The sequence below is a fragment of the Salvelinus namaycush genome, chromosome 26 (genome assembly GCF_016432855.1).
Source record: "Salvelinus namaycush isolate Seneca chromosome 26, SaNama_1.0, whole genome shotgun sequence".
NCBI classification, from domain to species: Eukaryota; Metazoa; Chordata; class Actinopteri; order Salmoniformes; family Salmonidae; genus Salvelinus; species Salvelinus namaycush.
The window spans coordinates 43682182-43696814 of NC_052332.1; the positions used below are offsets into that span (position 1 = coordinate 43682182).

General features: G+C 44.4%; 1 protein-coding gene across 1 annotated transcript in view; it reads left to right on the forward strand.

Moving 5' to 3' along the window:
• Positions 1 to 9355, forward strand: part of pigs (phosphatidylinositol glycan anchor biosynthesis, class S) — an 18093-nt gene extending 8738 nt beyond the window's left edge. Inside the window, exons 4-7 of the mRNA XM_038964820.1 lie at positions 4624 to 4769; positions 8204 to 8289; positions 8508 to 8718; positions 8801 to 9355. Of these exons, the coding sequence (XP_038820748.1) occupies positions 4624 to 4769; positions 8204 to 8289; positions 8508 to 8718; positions 8801 to 9079 (722 nt within the window). The 3' untranslated portion in view covers positions 9080 to 9355. The remainder of the gene's footprint in view (positions 1 to 4623; positions 4770 to 8203; positions 8290 to 8507; positions 8719 to 8800) is intronic.
• Positions 9356 to 14633: the final 5278 nt, after the last annotated feature.

Below are 14633 nucleotides of genomic sequence, written 5' to 3' on the forward strand. Positions count from 1 at the left end.
TAGGGGTAAAGGATAGATAATAGACAGTAACAGCAGTATACTGTAGGTAGGGGTAAAGGATAGATAATAGACAGTAACAGCAGTATACTGTAGGTAGGGGTAAAGGATAGATAATAGACAGTAACAGCAGTATACTGTAGGTAGGGGTAAAGGATAGATAATAGACAGTAACAGCAGTATACTGTAGGTAGGGGTAAAGGATAGATAATAGACAGTAACAGCAGTATACTGTAGGTAGGGGTAAAGGATAGATAATAGACAGTAACAGCAGTATACTGTAGGTAGGGGTAAAGGATAGATAATAGACAGTAACAGCAGTATACTGTAGGTAGGGGTAAAGGATAGATAATAGACAGTAACAGCAGTATACTGTAGGTAGGGGTAAAGGATAGATAATAGACAGTAACAGCAGTATACTGTAGGTAGGGGTAAAGGATAGATAATAGACAGTAACAGCAGTATACTGTAGGTAGGGGTAAAGGATAGATAATAGACAGTAACAGCAGTATACTGTAGGTAGGGGTAAAGGATAGATAATAGACAGTAACAGCAGTATACTGTAGGTAGGGGTAAAGGATAGATAATAGACAGTAACAGCAGTATACTGTACAGCAGTATACTGTAGGTAGGGGTAAAGGATAGATAATAGACAGTAACAGCAGTATACTGTAGGTAGGGGTAAAGGATAGATAATAGACAGTAACAGCAGTATACTGTAGGTAGGGGTAAAGGATAGATAATAGACAGTAACAGCAGTATACTGTAGGTAGGGGTAAAGGATAGATAATAGACAGTAACAGCAGTATACTGTAGGTAGGGGTAAAGGATAGATAATAGACAGTAACAGCAGTATACTGTAGGTAGGGGTAAAGGATAGATAATAGACAGTAACAGCAGTATACTGTAGGTAGGGGTAAAGGATAGATAATAGACAGTAACAGCAGTATACTGTAGGTAGGGGTAAAGGATAGATAATAGACAGTAACAGCAGTATACTGTAGGTAGGGGTAAAGGATAGATAATAGACAGTAACAGCAGTATACTGTAGGTAGGGGTAAAGGATAGATAATAGACAGTAACAGCAGTATACTGTAGGTAGGGGTAAAGGATAGATAATAGACAGTAACAGCAGTATACTGTAGGTAGGGGTAAAGGATAGATAATAGACAGTAACAGCAGTATACTGTAGGTAGGGGTAAAGGATAGATAATAGACAGTAACAGCAGTATACTGTAGGTAGGGGTAAGGATAGATAATAGACAGTAACAGCAGTATACTGTAGGTAGGGGTAAAGGATAGATAATAGACAGTAACAGCAGTATACTGTAGGTAGGGGTAAAGGATAGATAATAGACAGTAACAGCAGTATACTGTAGGTAGGGGTAAAGGATAGATAATAGACAGTAACAGCAGTATACTGTAGGTAGGGGTAAAGGATAGATAATAGACAGTAACAGCAGTATACTGTAGGTAGGGGTAAAGGATAGATAATAGACAGTAACAGCAGTATACTGTAGGTAGGGGTAAAGGATAGATAATAGACAGTAACAGCAGTATACTGTAGGTAGGGGTAAAGGATAGATAATAGACAGTAACAGCAGTATACTGTAGGTAGGGGTAAAGGATAGATAATAGACAGTAACAGCAGTATACTGTAGGTAGGGGTAAAGGATAGATAATAGACAGTAACAGCAGTATACTGTAGGTAGGGGTAAAGGATAGATAATAGACAGTAACAGCAGTATACTGTAGGTAGGGGTAAAGGATAGATAATAGACAGTAACAGCAGTATACTGTAGGTAGGGGTAAAGGATAGATAATAGACAGTAACAGCAGTATACTGTAGGTAGGGGTAAAGGATAGATAATAGACAGTAACAGCAGTATACTGTAGGTAGGGGTAAAGGATAGATAATAGACAGTAACAGCAGTATACTGTAGGTAGGGGTAAAGGATAGATAATAGACAGTAACAGCAGTATACTGTAGGTAGGGGTAAGGATAGATAATAGACAGTAACAGCAGTATACTGTAGGTAGGGGTAAAGGATAGATAATAGACAGTAACAGCAGTATACTGTAGGTAGGGGTAAAGGATAGATAATAGACAGTAACAGCAGTATACTGTAGGTAGGGGTAAAGGATAGATAATAGACAGTAACAGCAGTATACTGTAGGTAGGGGTAAAGGATAGATAATAGACAGTAACAGCAGTATACTGTAGGTAGGGGTAAAGGATAGATAATAGACAGTAACAGCAGTATACTGTAGGTAGGGGTAAAGGATAGATAATAGACAGTAACAGCAGTATACTGTAGGTAGGGGTAAAGGATAGATAATAGACAGTAACAGCAGTATACTGTAGGTAGGGGTAAAGGATAGATAATAGACAGTAACAGCAGTATACTGTAGGTAGGGGTAAAGGATAGATAATAGACAGTAACAGCAGTATACTGTAGGTAGGGGTAAAGGATAGATAATAGACAGTAACAGCAGTATACTGTAGGTAGGGGTAAAGGATAGATAATAGACAGTAACAGCAGTATACTGTAGGTAGGGGTAAAGGATAGATAATAGACAGTAACAGCAGTATACTGTAGGTAGGGTAAAGGATAGATAATAGACAGTAACAGCAGTATACTGTAGGTAGGGGTAAAGGATAGATAATAGACAGTAACAGCAGTATACTGTAGGTAGGGGTAAAGGATAGATAATAGACAGTAACAGCAGTATACTGTAGGTAGGGGTAAAGGATAGATAATAGACAGTAACAGCAGTATACTGTAGGTAGGGGTAAAGGATAGATAATAGACAGTAACAGCAGTATACTGTAGGTAGGGGTAAAGGATAGATAATAGACAGTAACAGCAGTATACTGTAGGTAGGGGTAAAGGATAGATAATAGACAGTAACAGCAGTATACTGTAGGTAGGGGTAAAGGATAGATAATAGACAGTAACAGCAGTATACTGTAGGTAGGGGTAAAGGATAGATAATAGACAGTAACAGCAGTATACTGTAGGTAGGGGTAAAGGATAGATAATAGACAGTAACAGCAGTATACTGTAGGTAGGGTAAAGGATAGATAATAGACAGTAACAGCAGTATACTGTAGGTAGGGGTAAAGGATAGATAATAGACAGTAACAGCAGTATACTGTAGGTAGGGGTAAAGGATAGATAATAGACAGTAACAGCAGTATACTGTAGGTAGGGGTAAAGGATAGATACTAGACAGTAACAGCAGTATACTGTAGGTAGGGGTAAAGGATAGATAATAGACAGTAACAGCAGTATACTGTAGGTAGGGGTAAAGGATAAATAATAGACAGTAGCAGCAGTATACTGTAGGTAGGGGTAAAGGATAGATAATAGACAGTAACAGCAGTATACTGTAGGTAGGGGTAAAGGATAGATAATAGACAGTAACAGCAGTATACTGTAGGTTGGGGTAAAGGATAGATAATAGACAGTAACAGCAGTATACTGTAGGTAGGGGTAAAGTGACTAGACAACAGGATAGATAATAGACAGTAGCAGCAGCGTGTGTGTTGGGGTGTCAGAATGTAAGTACTGGTCTGGTGGGATGGTGTCATTTCTAGGGGTGTAATGGTTCACCAAACACCACGGTTCAGTACCTATTGTGGGTTTGGGGTCACGGTTCGGTACCTATTGTGGGTTTGGGGTCACGGTTCGGTACCTATTGTGGGTTTGGGGTCACGGTTCGGTACCTATTGTGGGTTTGGGGTCACGGTTCGGTACCTATTGTGGGTTTGGGGTCACGGTTCGGTACCTATTGTGGGTTTGGGGTCACGGTTCGGTACCTATTGTGGGTTCGGGGTCACGGTTCGGTACCTATTGTGGGTTTGGGGTCACGGTTCGGTACCTATTGTGGGTTCGGGGTCACGGTTCGGTACCTATTGTGGGTTTGGGGTCACGGTTCGGTACCTATTGTGGGTTTGGGGTCACGGTTCGGTACCTATTGTGGGTTTGGGGTCACGGTTCGGTACCTATTGTGGGTTTGGGGTCACGGTTCGGTACCTATTGTGGGTTTGGGGTCACAGTTCGGTACCTATTGTGGGTTCGGGGTCACGGTTCGGTACCTATTGTGGGTTCGGGGTCACTGTTTCCTCTTCAGAAAGTTTGAAGGAAAATAAATCACTGCGGCATTTTGTCTCATCACATCTTGATTTTCTAATCAATTCAATACATTTAGTTGATTTCCTACTAAAATGTTTCCAAACGGTGATTGAGGATCCTCCGTTTATCGACCCCACCACCCGCCGTCGTACAGAGCTAGTTTCCGGCTGCGCCTCACAACAGGAGTTTGAAATACACCGTTTAAGATTAGGATGTTGATTACAAGGTGCATGTGGGTCCTGAAATGCTTTTTTTTTTAGCTCAGTTTTACTCGAGGCGTACAACGCAGTGTAGGCATAGCCTAGCGTTTTTTAAATGTTATATATAATTAATTGGGGTTCACTGTGCGGACCGAACCGAGGTCCCCATACCGAACGGTTACAGTCATTTCACTGGTGTGTGTGTGTGTGTGTGTGTGTGTGTGTGTGTGTGTGTGTGTGTGTGTGTGTGTGTGTGTGTGTGTGTGTGTGTGTGTGTGTGTGTCCAGGCTCCAGCGCTGCTTCATCCAACCCCGTCCTGAACTTCCTGCTGTACGTTCCAGATGCACGTCACTCCCCCCTCTACATCACCGACCACCGCAAATACACGGTCGCCTCCAACGCCTTCAGCTCCCCGCGGTGGGGTGGCATCATGGTAACACACACACACACACACACACACACACACACACACACACACACACACACACACACACACATATACAGTGGGGAGAACAAGTATTTGATACACTGCCGATTTTGCAGGTTTTCCTACTTACAAAGCATGTAGAGGTCTGTCATTTTTATCATAGGTACACTTCAACTGTGAGAGACGGAATCTAAAACAAAAATCCAGAAAATCACATTGTATGATTTTTAAGTAATTCATTTGCATTTTATTGTATGACATAAGTATTTGATACATCAGAAAAGCAGAACTTAATATTTGTTACAGAAACCTTTGTTTGCAATTACAGAGATCATACGTTTCCTGTAGTTCTTGACCAGGTTTGCACACACTGCAGCAGGGATTTTGGCCCTCTCCTCCATACAGACCTTCTCCAGATCCTTCAGGTTTCGGGGCTGTCGCTGGGCAATACAGACTTTCAGCTCCCTCCAAAGATTTTCTATTGGGTTCAGGTCTGGAGACTGGCTAGGCCACTCCAGGACCTTGAGATGCTTCTTACGGAGCCACTCCTTAGTTGCCCTGGCTGTGTGTTTCGGGTCGTTGTCATGCTGGAAGACCCAGCCACGACCCATCTTCGACCCATCTTCAATGCTCTTACTGAGGGAAGGAGGTTGTTGGCCAAGATCTCGTGATCCATCCTCCCCTCAATACGGTGCAGTCGTCCTGTCCCCTTTGCAGAAAAGCATCCCCAAAGAATGATGTTTCCACCTCCATGCTTCACGGTTGGGATGGTGTTCTTGGGGTTGTACTCATCCTTCTTCTTCCTCCAAACACGGCGAGTGGCATTTAGACCAAAAAGCTCTATTTTTGTCTCATCAGACCACAAGACCTTCTCCCATTCCTCCTCTGGATCATCCAGATGGTCATTGGCAAACTTCAGACGGGCCTGGACATGCGCTGGCTTGAGCAGGGGAACCTTGCGTGCGCTGCAGGATTTTAATCCATGATGGCGTAGTGTGTTACTAATGGTTTTCTTTGAGACTGTGGTCCCAGCTCTCTTCAGGTCATTGACCAGGTCCTGCCGTGTAGTTCTGGGCTGATCCCTCACCTTCCTCATGATCATTGATGCCCCACGAGGTGAGATCTTGCATGGAGCCCCAGACCGAGGGTGATTGACCGTCATCTTGAACTTCTTCCATTTTCTAATAATTGCGCCAACAGTTGTTGCCTTCTCACCAAGCTGCTTGCCTATTGTCCTGTAGCCCATCCCAGCCTTGTGCAGGTCTACAATTTTATCCCTGATGTCCTTACACAGCTCTGTGGTCTTGGCCATTGTGGAGAGGTTGGAGTCTGTTTGATTGAGTGTGTGGACAGGTGTCTTTTATACAGCTAATTAGTTCAAACAGGTGCAGTTAATACAGGTAATGAGTGGAGAACAGGAGGGCTTCTTAAAGAAAAACTAACATGTCTGTGAGAGCCGGAATTCTTACTGGTTGGTAGGTGATCAAATACTTATGTCATGCAATAAAATGCAAATGAATTACTTAAAAATCATACAATGTGATTTTCTGGATTTTTGTTTTAGATTCCGTCTCTCACAGTTGAAGTGTACCTACGATAAAAATGACAGACCTCTACATGCTTTGTAAGTAGGAAAACCTGCAAAATCGGCAGTGTCTCAAATACTTGTTCTCCCCACTGTACGTACAGTGCCTTCAGAAAGTAGTCACATCCTTTAACTGTTTCTACATTTTGTTGTTGCAAAGTTGGATTCAAATGGATTAAATTGTCATTTTTTTTGTCAACAACACAAATGTCAACGTGGAAGAAAAATTCTTACATTTGTAAAATAAAATCATGAAAAATACAACACTAAGTATTCAACCCTCTGAGTCAATACATGTTAGAATCACCTTTGGCAGCGATTACAGTCTTGAAGAGCCTTCCACTCCTGGATTGTGTAACATTTGCCCATTTATTCTTTAAAAAATTATTCAAGCTCTGTCAAATTGGTTGTTGATCATTGCTACACAACCATTTTCCAGTCTTGCCATAGATTTTCAAGCAGATTTAAATCAAAACTGTAACTCAGCCACTCAGGAACATTCACTGTCTTCTTGGTAAGCAACTCCAGTGTAGATTTGGCCTTGTGTTTTAGGTTATTGTCCTGCTGAAAGGGGAATTCCTCTCCCAGTGTCTGGTGGAAAGCAGACTGAACCAGGTTTTCCTCTAGGATTGTTCCTGTGCTTCCATAAATGTTTTATCCTGGAAAAACTCTGCAGCCCTTAATGATTACAAGCATACCCATAACATGATGCAGCCACCACTATGCTTGAAAATATGGAGAGTGGTACTCAGAAATGTATTGGATTGTCCCCAGACATAACACTCGGTATTCAGGATAAATGCTTTGCCACATTTTCTGCAGTATTACATTAGTACCTTGTTGTCAACAGGATGCATGTTTTGGAATATTTGTATTCTGTACAGGCTTCCTTTTCACTCTGTCCTTTAGGTTAGTATTGTGGAGTAACTACAATGTTGTTGATCAATCCTCAGTGTTCTCCTATCACAGCCATTAAACTCTGTTTTAAAGTCACCGTTGGCCTCATGGTGAAATTCCTAAGCGGTTTCCTTCCTCTTCGGCAACTGAGTTAGGAAGGAAGCCTGTATCGTTGTAGTGACTGGGTGTATTGATACACCATCCAAAGTGTAGTTAATAACTTCACCATGCTCAAAAGGATATTCAATGTCTGCTTTTTTTTTGTTTTTTTGCCATCTACCAATAGGTGCCCTTCTTTGTGAGGTTTTGGAAAACCTCCCTGGTCTTTGTGCTTGAAATCCATAGCTCAACTGAGGGAACTTACCTCATCTCTGACAATTATCAGTAGTCATTCAAAAATCATGTTAAACACTATTTAGTCCATGCAACTAATGTGCCTTGTTAAGCACATTTTTACTCCTGAACGTATTTAGGCTTAACATAACAAAGGGGTGACATAACAAAGGGGTGACATAACAAAGGGGTGACATAACAAAGGGGTGACATAACAAAGGGGTGACATAACAAAGGGGTGACATAACAAAGGGGTGACATAACAAAGGGGTGACATAACAAAGGGGTGACATCACAAAAGGGTGACATCACAAAGGGGTGACATCACAAAGGGGTGACATCACAAAGGGGTGGAATACTTATTGACTCAGCACATTTCAGCTTTTCATTTTTAATTCATTTGTTAAGAAATCTGAAAAAACAATTCCACTTTGACATTATGGGGTATTGTGTGTAGACCAGTGACACCAAATCTCAATGTAGTCCATTTTAAATTCAGGCTGTAACACCACAAACTGTGGAAAAAGTCAAGGGGTGAGAATACTTTCTGAAGGCACTGTACATCACGTACTCACACACACACACTGTCTTGTGAATAAGGTGTGTATTCTCCCTCTCTCTCTAGGTGTATAATGTCAATGGGACAGAGCTTCCTGTTGACATCAACATAGACATGACCAGAGTGATGGGAGTCTTCCTAGCGCAGCTACGGTCAGTACTGGCGTGTTGATTTGATCCGTGTTTTCCAGTCTTTCTTGGGAGACGTACGTTGGTTGTCAGTGGAGATGACACGTCCCTATCCGTACAATTTCCATCCACTGACAAAAAGTTCAGATGGACCCAAATGAATCGCTTCCTTCCAACTTGGTGTTCGTTGTCCACTTAACAGTTTGGCCAAACTACCCCCCCCCTCTCTGTCTCTCCATCAGGCTGATGTTAGGTGTCCAGTCGTCAGCCCCTCCCCCTGGCTTCCTGGTTGGCCCGTGTGGCCCCGCGGGATTGGCTGACTGGGAGTTGGATCGCCTCCTATGGAGTCGCAGTGTAGAGAACGTTGCCACGGCAACGACAACCATCACCTCATTGGCCCAGCTGCTGGACCAGATAGGAAACATCGTCATCAACGACAACATCGCAGAACAGGTGTGTGTGTGAGAAATAGTAGTCTTGTCTTGCTATCGTCATGGTCTCTAACTGGTGATTGGCTCTTGTTCCTGTCCGTCAGGTGTCGGCGGCAGTTGCCTCTCTCCAGTTGGCTGTGGGTCAGTTGGAGGCGGGGAACCTGGGCCTGGCCCTGCAGTACAGTAAGGAAGCTATCCTCCAATCAGAACGAGCCTTCTTCGACCCCTCCCTCCTCCACCTCCTCTACTTCCCTGACGATCAGAAGTTTGCCATCTACATCCCTCTCTTCCTGCCCATGTGTGTCCCCATCCTGCTCTCACTGCTCAAGATGGCCGCCGAGGCCCGCCAGAGGCGAAGGGAGAGACAGGACAAGAAGGACTGAGAGTGAGATGTAGGTTATTAAGATGGAGAGATCGACCGATGAACGGGCACACGCACAGTTGGTTCACTGATCAACAAAGTGTTTAAAGGAAACTGTCTGGACTCAGAAATTATTTGAAGACCATTAGAAATACATGGGGCCGTATTGATCAACCTTCTCACAATAGGAGTGTTGATTTAGGATCAGTTTTGCCTTTCAGAACACAATGAACAAGATAATATGGACGGGGGGGGGGACCTGATCCTAGATCAACACTCCTCTGATTATATGGACGGGGGGGGACCTGATCCTAGATCAACACTCCTCTGATTATATGGACGGGGGGGGGGACCTGATCCTAGATCAACACTCCTCTGATTATATGGACGGGGGGGGGGACCTGATCCTAGATCAACACTCCTCTGATTATATGGACGGGGGGGGGGACCTGATCCTAGATCAACACTCCTCTGATTATATGGACGGGGGGGGGGACCTGATCCTAGATCAACACTCCTCTGATTATATGGACGGGGGGGGGGACCTGATCCTAGATCAACACTCCTCTGATTATATGGACGGGGGGGGGGACCTGATCCTAGATCAACACTCCTCTGATTATATGGACGGGGGGGGGGACCTGATCCTAGATCAACACTCCTCTGATTATATGGACGGGGGGGGGGACCTGATCCTAGATCAACACTCCTCTGATTATATGGACGGGGGGGGGGACCTGATCCTAGATCAACACTCCTCTGATTATATGGACGGGGGGGGACCTGATCCTAGATCAACACTCCTCTGATTATATGGACGGGGGGGACCTGATCCTAGATCAACACTCCTCTGATTATATGGACGGGGGGGGGACCTGATCCGAGATCAACACTCCTCTGATTATATGGACCGGGGGGACCTGATCCTAGATCAACACTCCTCTGATTATATGGACGGGGGGGGACCTGATCCTAGATCAACACTCCTCTGATTATATGGACGGGGGGGACCTGATCCTAGATCAACACTCCTCTGATTATATGGACGGGGGGGACCTGATCCTAGATCAACACTCCTCTGATTATATGGACGGGGGGGGGGGACCTGATCCGAGATCAACACTCCTCTGATTATATGGACGGGGGGGGGACCTGATCCGAGATCAACACTCCTCTGATTATATGGACCGGGGGGACCTGATCCTAGATCAACACTCCTCTGATTATATGGACGGGGGGGGGGGGCCTGATCCTAGATCAACACTCCTCTGATTATATGGACGGGGGGGACCTGATCCTAGATCAACACTCCTCTGATTATATGGACGGGGGGGACCTGATCCTAGATCAACACTCCTCTGATTATATGGACGGGGGGGGGGACCTGATCCTAGATCAACACTCCTCTGATTATATGGACGGGGGGGGGGACCTGATCCTAGATCAACACTCCTCTGATTATATGGACGGGGGGGACCTGATCCTAGATCAACACTCCTACTCTGAGCAGTGGTTGGAACCAAAATTATTTTCCAATCGTTCCGTTCCGAGCAGAACCCTGTTCTTTATGTTCCATTGCGGTGTTCCGAGCAGAACCCTGTTCTTTATGTTCCATTCCGGTGTTCCGAGCAGAAAAAAAGTTAGTTAATATAGTGCCTTTTCGTTACTTTTTAAAACTGTGAAATCAATATCGTTTTAACATTTAGAGTTAAATAAATGTATTCCCCCAATTAGCACCAATGTGTTTAGGTGATTACTAGATGTATAACTTCACCTAATTACAGAATTATATACTAGACATTAGGAATATTTTGGGAATAAAAAAATAGCGTTATTAACCGGTTATCAAGATTTGAAAATGACGGTTCTGTTCCGGAACACTAGAGATCCCTTTTCGTTCCTCGTAAAATGTCGTTGTTTTCAGTTCTGTTCCCTGAACCGGTTCCAACCCCTGTCTGAGATGCTTGATACATGCGGCCCCTGAAAGCCAGGCTTTGCTGCAGTCTGAAACCACTGGTGGCAGGGGGAAGATGCCATCACCATGGTGGTGGCAGGGGGAAGATGCCATCACCATGGTGGTGGCAGGGGGAAGATGCCATCACCATGGTGGTGGCAGGGGGAAGATGACATCACCATGGTGGTGGCAGGGGGAAGATGACATCACCATGGTGGTGGCAGGGGGAAGATGACATCACCATGGTGGTGGCAGGGGGAAGATGCCATCACCATGGTGGTGGCAGGGGGAAGATGCCATCACCATGGTGGTGGCAGGGGGAAGATGCCATCACCATGGTGGTGGCAGGGGGAAGATGCCATCACCATGGTGGTGGCAGGGGGAAGATGCCATCACCATGGTGGTGGCAGGGGGAAGATGCCATCACCATGGTGGTGGCAGGGGGAAGATGCCATCACCATGGTGGTGGCAGGGGGAAGATGCCATCACCATGGTGGTGGCAGGGGGAAGATGACATCACCATGGTGGTGGCAGGGGGAAGATGACATCACCATGGTGGTGGCAGGGGGAAGATGACATCACCATGGTGGTGGCAGGGGGAAGATGCCATCACCATGGTGGTGGCAGGGGGAAGATGCCATCACCATGGTGGTGGCAGGGGGAAGATGCCATCACCATGGTGGTGGCAGGGGGAAGATGCCATCACCATGGTGGTGGCAGGGGGAAGATGACATCACCATGGTGGTGGCAGGGGGAAGATGCCATCACCATGGTGGTGGCAGGGGGAAGATGACATCACCATGGTGGTGGCAGGGGGAAGATGCCATCACCATGGTGGTGGCAGGGGGAAGATGCCATCACCATGGTGGTGGCAGGGGGAAGATGACATCACCATGGTGGTGGCAGGGGGAAGATGCCATCACCATGGTGGTGGCAGGGGGAAGATGACATCACCATGGTGGTGGCAGGGGGAAGATGCCATCACCATGGTGGTGGCAGGGGGAAGATGACATCACCATGGCTATGTTGAAACGTTTTGACTTGTCATTTATTTGCCTGATGTCTGATCTGGAAGCAACAGGTCTGTCTTGCACTGTAGCAACAAGGTTTAGATGTATTTATGTTGGGATTGATGCTTTACTTACGCTCTGTCGATTATCGTACGAGAGGGACTCGTACGATTAATTGGGAATTCATTGATTTAGGGAAGAACGTTGTTGATCTTTTTGTTTGTTATGTTTTGTACAAGTTTATGACAATAAAAAAATATATAAGGCCGGTCTTATGTTTGTTAAATATACTGAACAAAAATATAAATGCAACAATTTCAATTTGTTTTCTGAGTTACAATTTAAATTAATTAATTAGGCCCTAATCTATGGATTTCACATGACTGGGCAGGGGCGGAGCCATGGGTGGGCTTGGGTCCACCCAATGGGGAGCCAGGCTCAGCCAATCAGGATGAGTTTTTCCCACAAAAGGACTTAATTTACAGACAGAAACTCCTCAGTGTCACCGGGTGGCTGGTATCAGACGATCCCAAAAAGTGAAGAAGCCGGATGTTGAGGTCCTTGGCTGTCATGGTAACACACAATCTGAGGTTGTGAGGCGGGCTGGACGTACTGGCAAATGCTCTAAAACAACATTGGAGGTGGCTTATGGTAGAGAAATGAACATTCAATTATTTGGCAACAGCTCTGGTGGACATTCCTGCAGTCAGCATGCCAATTGCACACTCCCTCAATACTTGAGACATTCGTGGCATTGTTTTGTGTAACAAAACTGCACAATTTCGAGTGGCATTTTGTCCCCAGCACAAGGTACACCTATGTAATGGTCATGATATGCAACACTTGTCAGGTGGATGGATTATCTCGGCAAAGGAGAAATGCTCACTAACAGGGATTTAAACATTTGTGCACACAATTTGAGAGAAATAAGTTTTTTGTGCATATGGGAAATTTCTGGGATCTTTTACTTCAGCTCATGAAATATGAGACCAAGACTTTACATGTTGCTTTCATATTTTTGTTTCCGTATAGTAACTGCAAACATCAATTGTACTTATTCTAGGAACATTACTGCGTTCTGGTATTGGTCTTTGCAGGTTCCGAACGAACAGGTCGTCACTAGTTACCACAGATACAAGGCCCTCCTACTCGACCAATCAGGGGAGGGAGTGTGATGATGCGTGTTCCGGTTTGAGGACCAATTAACTAAATACTGTCTGGAACAAGAATTAGCGACGATACTAAAATTACATTGAGAAAGGACAAAAGGGTAAGTTGTCTTTTCTTAGTTAACTAGTAGTTAACTGTTGCTACTTGCATCTAAATGAGTTAGCTAACTAGCATAAGAGATTTCATTCCAAACCCCGAGGAGTTATTCTATTTGATAGAGCAACGTTGGTAGCCTTTCATTCTAATAGTAACGTTAATATATTATTGACCTGCAACAGATGCACAGCTTTTGGTAGGAAAATAACTCCGTTGGGAGCAGTTGCCGTCGGTCCCGTTTAAGATGAGGGAAGATAATTACATTTTTTTATGAGCATAACCTTATTTCTACTGCAGCATATTGGATGACTGTCATTCATATTCACCCAGCTCAATGTAACATCGATAGGTTGAGGCTACTACATGATACCATTTTCTATACCCATCATGAGGTTGCTACAACCTAGCCAAACTTAAACAGGTAGCAAACCAAAAAGAAAACAGGGAAGATCAGACAAAGGAATGTTTTTCTAGAACTCAATTAGGGCGCGCCAATTAAAGGTGTTGACTCTCCACATTTCTCAAGACAAGTGGAGCACTGGGCCAGCTACTCTTAAATAGTACCTGGGCCAGAACATGTGAAAAACCTCCCGACTAACGAGATGGACAAGCCAGAACAGGTGTAACACATACTGACTAACGAGATGGACAAGCCAGAACAGGTGTAACACATACTGACTAACGAGATGGACAAGCCAGAACAGGTGTAACACATACTGACTAACGAGATGGACAACCCAGAACAGGTGTAACACATACTGACTAACGAGGTGATGCCAATCGGTGCGCCCTACATGCCTACGTCCTAAAAGTTCAACCTCAAAATGGAAAAACAAAAACCTGGAACACCTTCCCCTTAAGACCACAAATATATCCTATATTTTTGTTGGACAAGTTTGCTCACCACCAACAGAAAACAACTTCCATTACACAACATAATCAACTTCAATGCGTTGCTACTTAAATGCGTCGCCTTCTCCAATGTTAACATAGCATTTACTGGCAGTCAACAATTAAACATAAGACAAAACACACTTTTTGTCTATCAATTTCTTTAATTTTTATATAGTTTCCTAAAACTCCCAAGTTTTGAGAAACAGAGATCCTTTGAGCAACAACAGAAGAAGAGAACCCGTTGTCATGTCAACGTGTTGAAACCATACTTCCTCCGTTACAATCGGGTCGGGGGAAACTGACTATGGCCACTGCTGTCACCGTTGACTAAGCTAGAGGAAAGCCCAATACACACTGTGCCAGTTGGACGGTTAAGTAAGTCTAGATAACCTTGATGTCCATTTGGCACACTTGTCAACGGAGGAAAGGGGCGACATTGTTGCACTGCTTTT